This window comes from Coregonus clupeaformis, unplaced genomic scaffold (genome assembly GCF_020615455.1).
Source record: "Coregonus clupeaformis isolate EN_2021a unplaced genomic scaffold, ASM2061545v1 scaf0333, whole genome shotgun sequence".
NCBI classification, from domain to species: domain Eukaryota; kingdom Metazoa; phylum Chordata; class Actinopteri; order Salmoniformes; family Salmonidae; genus Coregonus; species Coregonus clupeaformis.
This window is the reverse complement of record NW_025533788.1, coordinates 200,149-205,091: the sequence shown is the minus strand read 5'-3', so window position 1 is coordinate 205,091 and position 4,943 is coordinate 200,149. Positions and strand designations below refer to the sequence as shown.

General features: G+C 44.2%; 1 protein-coding gene across 1 annotated transcript; it reads right to left on the bottom strand.

Annotated features, from left to right (window-relative positions):
• Nucleotides 1-3,570: 3,570 nt before the first annotated feature.
• LOC123484494 (stonustoxin subunit beta-like) lies at nt 3,571-4,083 on the bottom strand (the record flags this gene model as incomplete). Its single annotated transcript, XM_045214905.1, has 1 exon — nt 3,571-4,083. A coding segment is annotated over one exon (513 nt), but the record flags the coding sequence as incomplete, so codon positions are not given.
• Nucleotides 4,084-4,943: the final 860 nt, after the last annotated feature.

Sequence of the window (4,943 nt, the reverse complement as noted above, 5' to 3'; positions counted from 1 at the left end):
CAAAATGGAATACAGGGCTACGTTCAAGAACACAAAGAAACAGGGGCAACGTTCAAGACCACAAAGAAACAGGGCTACGTTCAAGAACACAAAGAAACAGGGCTACGTTTCAAGAACACAAAGAAACAGGGCTACGTTCAAGAACACAAAGAAACAGGGCTACGTTCAAGAACACAAAAGAAACAGGGCTACGTTCAAGAACACAAAGAAACAGGGCTACGTTCAAGAACACAAAGAAACAGGGCTACGTTCAAGAACACAAAGAAACAGGGCTACGTTCAAAACACAAAAGAAACAGGGCTCGTTCAAGAACACAAAGGAACAGGGCTACGTTCAAAGAACACAAAGAAACAGGGCCACGTTCAAGAACACAAAAGAAACAGGGCTACGTTCCAAGAACACAAAGAAACAGGGCTACGTTCAAGAACACAAAGAAACAGGGCTACGTTCAAGAACACAAAAGAAACAGGGCTACGTTCAAGAACACAAAGAAACAGGGCTACGTTCAAGAACACAAGGTGAACTGAGAAAAATAAATACAGAACCTTACATTGATTACATAGATCACACGAAGAGAGGTTAATATGTTCATTAAATGATGTTTTCTAGGTGGAAGGTTTACCCTGTGTATGAGATTAAAATGTATCAGCTGGTGATTAGGATTGTTAGATGAACCCACTAAGTTCCTGATGAACTCAACTGGTGAGCCTCTTTAGCAGCTAGTTCCATGGACACACTGATTTCAATGTCCTTTGCCAAGGTCAGATGACTTTCAGTCAACAGTCTCTTTTGTGTAGCTTCACTCCGTAGCCCACATACTAGTCTGTCTCCTAATGATGCATTTAGAACAGCATTAAACTCAGTGTTCTGGTAGTTTCTTTAATGCAGCAGCAAACATTGTTACTGATTCTCCCCTCTTCCTGATGTCTCCTGTGGAACCTGAACCTTTCAGCATTAACTAGTGGTTCTGGTGAAAAATGTCCTTTAAGTATCTCCACAATATCCCCATACGTCTTATTACCTGTTCTGTCTGGCTGTAGCAGGCTGCCTAGTAAATTAAATGTCTTTGGCCCCATTACACTAAAACATGTAGGCACAATGTTGTCCTCATCCATGTCATTTACAAGAACAAAATATTCAAACTGTTCTGTATATGAGCTCCACTGCTCAATACTTTCATCAAACTGTCAAATGTTTCCAACAATTCCAATAATGGTTCATTTCTCAATAAGCTCCTGATTGTCACTCACTTCAATATTGTCCTCAACCACAGCAATATTTTCCTCAGTCATGTGATCTTCATTCACTTCACACACTGACGTTTCCTCCTAAATGCGCTCATTTAGCAGTTTTAATTAAAAGGTTTGTCTTCACAGTTGATTAAATGTCCTTTCCTTTAATCACTGTATATTCCTCCTTTTTAATCAAGTTGTTTTCCCGCTCCGATGTCCGTCTCCAGTCCTTTTCTGACGTCCATGACAATATTAACTCTCTCTTAGCTAGCTGGACTATGCACTTGCCTCTGCTAGCAATACACTGTGTTAACATTAGCCTAGACTGTACCACAGAAAATAACAGTTTTAAACAGTTGTAAAAACCCACTTCTTCCAGACAGAATAGTTCCTGTAGATTCAGACTTACTCATCACCAATCTTTTGTTATGTCTGGTGGGTTTCATAACCACGTCTGTATAACAATTCAATAATGATGAGACAGGAGACAGGAATCAGTTCAACCATTTATCTGGAACGTGATCATCTCAACACATACAAACCCCCATGATGCTCTGCGGCACAATTCCAATACACAGCAAATACATAAGTAAATGGACACTAAGCAAAACTCAGAGGACTTTAAATGTTCAGTTGTAGAAAGTAGGGCCATGGGATAGGGTCAGAAAGGTCAGTATGTTTGATAACTGGTTACAGAGGTGACATAACAAGCATAAGGTCCATTATAACACAGTGAAGTAGAGGTGGGAGCTAAAAACAGACATGGACAGTGAGACGGTGTGAGGAGGTCAGGGGTGAAACACTAGATCAGGACAGGTAGAAATGGCAGGGCTGGAAATAGACACAGAGACACATTCTGATCATGGCTCAGACCTGACCTGAGACACCCAAACAGAAGATGCCATAGCAAAGTCCTGTCCAGTAGGCTATATGGGATTTCCTTTCATCAAAATCCAAAACATGGAAATGTGGCCAGTGTGTGTGTGTGTCCAGCATGTGTGTGTGTGTCCAGTGTGTGTGTGTGTCCAGTGTGTGTCCACTGTGTGTCCAGTGTGTGTGTGTGTGTGTCAAGTGTGTGTGTGACCAGTGTGTGTGTGTTCAGTGTGTGTGTGTTCAGTGTGTGTGTGTGTCTAGTGTGTGTATGTGTGTTCAGTGTGTGTTTGTGTGTCCAGTGTGTGTGTGTGTGTCCAGTGTGTGTGTGTGTCCAGTGTGTGTGTGTGTGTGTGTTTTCAGTGTGTGTGTGTGTCTGTAGTGTGTATGTGTGTTCAGTGTGTGTCCAGTGTGTGTTTGTGTGTGTGTGTCAGTGTGTGTGTGTCCAGTGTGTGTGTGTGTGTGTGTGTGTGTTCAGCGTGTGTGTCCAGTGTGTGTGTGCAGTGTGTGTGTCTAGTGTGTGTGTGTGTGTGTGTGTGTTCAGTGTGTTTGTGTGTGTGTCCAGTGTGTGTGTGTGTGTGTGTGTGGGTGTGTTCAGTGTGTGTGTGTCCAGTGTATGTGTGTGTGTGTGTGTCCGGTGTGTGTGTGTGTTTGTCCTAAGTGTGTGTGTCCAGTGTGTGTGTCCCGTGTGTGTGTGTGTGTGTGTCCAGTGTGTGTTTGTCCAGCGTGTGTGTGTGTGTGTGTGTGTGTGTGTGTTTGTGTGTGTCCAGTGTGTGTGTGTGTTTGTGTGTGTTCTACTGTGTGTGTGTGTCCAGTGTGTTTGTGTCCAGTGTGTGTGTTCAGTGTGTGTGTGTGTCCAGTGTGTGTGTGTGTGTGTCCAGTGTGTGTGTGTGTGTGTGTGTGTGTTCAGTGTGTGTGTGTCCAGTGTGTGTGTGTGTGTGTGTGTGTGTGTGTGTGTGTGTTCAGCGTGTGTGTGTGTCCAGTATGTGTGTGCAGTGTGTGTGTCTAGTGTGTGTGTGTGTGTGTGTGTGTGTTTGTGAGTTCAGTGTGTTTGTGTGTGTGTCCAGTGTGTGTGTGTGTGTGTGTGTGTCTAGTGTGTGTGTGTGTGTGTGTGTGTGTTCCGGTGTGTGTGTGTGTGTTTGTCCTGCGTGTGTGTGTCAGTGTGTGTGTGTGTGTGTGTGTGTGTGTGACCAGTGCGTGTGTGTGTGCAGTGTGTGTGTGTGTGTCCAGTGTGTGTGTTTGTCCAGTGTGTGTGTGTGTGTGTGTGTGTTTTGTGTGTGTCCAGTGTGTGTGTGTGTCCAGTGTGTTTGTGTCCAGTGTGTGTGTTCAGTGTGTGTGTGTGTGTCTAGTGTGTGTGTGTGTGTCCAGTGTGTGTGTGTGTGTGTCTAGTGTGTTGTGTCCAGTGTGTGTCTGTCCAGTGTGAGTGTGTGTGTGTGTGTGTGTGTGTCAGTGTTACCATGGTTATTATTTACAGGGACACTGAGGAGTCAACATGATAAACCCTAAACCCTGGATAGAGGGGCTCAGTGAATGTGGAGTGGAATGTGTTCAGGTGGGTCAGTGTGTCAGAGGAGACTCTGTAGAAGGACAGAGTGCCGGCTGGCCAGTCCAGATACACTCCTACTCTGTGGGAGCTGGAGGAGGGGGCGTCTATGGTAGTGGACTTATCATTGTGCCTGACAGAGTAACTGTTGTCAGAGCAGGTCAGACTCCAGGACTTCTCATTCCATCCAATCACACAGCCATCATTACCCCCTCCTCTCCTGCTGATTCCTTTATATGTCACTCCTATATCAGCCCCTCTCCCACTCCACTCTACCTCCCAGTAACAGCGCCCAGTCAGACCCTCTCTACACAGCACCTGTCCATAGTCCTCAAATCTCTCTGGGTGATCAGGATACGGCTGCTCCTCTCTCCTACATGTCACCTTTCTGTTCTCCTCAGACAGAGAGAGGAATCTGTTTACTGTGTTTAGGTCCAGTGTGAGATCACAGACATCTGATGGATGAAACCAGACACAATATTAGAAATCATCATCATTCACATTAGAATGTTAACTCACTTTTCACTAATTCATTTAATGTAGATGTTTCTAGGTATCAAAAGGAGAAGTTAAGGTAACTTGAGACTTGTTGAATGATCATATGTTATACTGTATGGTAATATAAAACACACGTATTCCCATTAATTACACACACACACACACACACACACTGAACACACACTCACACAAACACACACACACACACAAACACACACACTTTCAAAGCAACTCTTTGTAAACTTTGGTGTCCCTGATTTGTGCTTCTGTAGAACTACAGCTGATATTTAATTTGACCAAGTAAGTAATGATGGTGGTCTTTGACTTTGACTTCACTTGAATTAAGACTTATTCTTAGTCATATTCTTCACAGCAGTCAACACTCACATTTTCTAAGTCCAGGTTTCATTGTGTTCTCTCTCCCACCATGTTCCTACACTGTAGCGGTAAGCAGAAGAACAGACAATCATTGAGGGAAACACCTGAACTCACACACACACACACACACACACACACACACACACACACACACACACACACACACACACACACACACACACACACACACACACACACACACACACACACACACACACACACATTATATAACTTTGTCCAAGAGGTGGTAAGAATGCTTGTCCAGTGTGTGTGTGTCCAGTGTGTGTAACTTGTGTGTGTGTGTGTCTAGTGTGTATGTGTCCAGTGTGTGAGTGTATGTGTGTGTGTGTGTCCAGTGTGTGTGTGTGTATGTCCAGTGTGTGTGTGGGTCCAGTGTGTGTCTGTGTGTATGTCCATTGTGT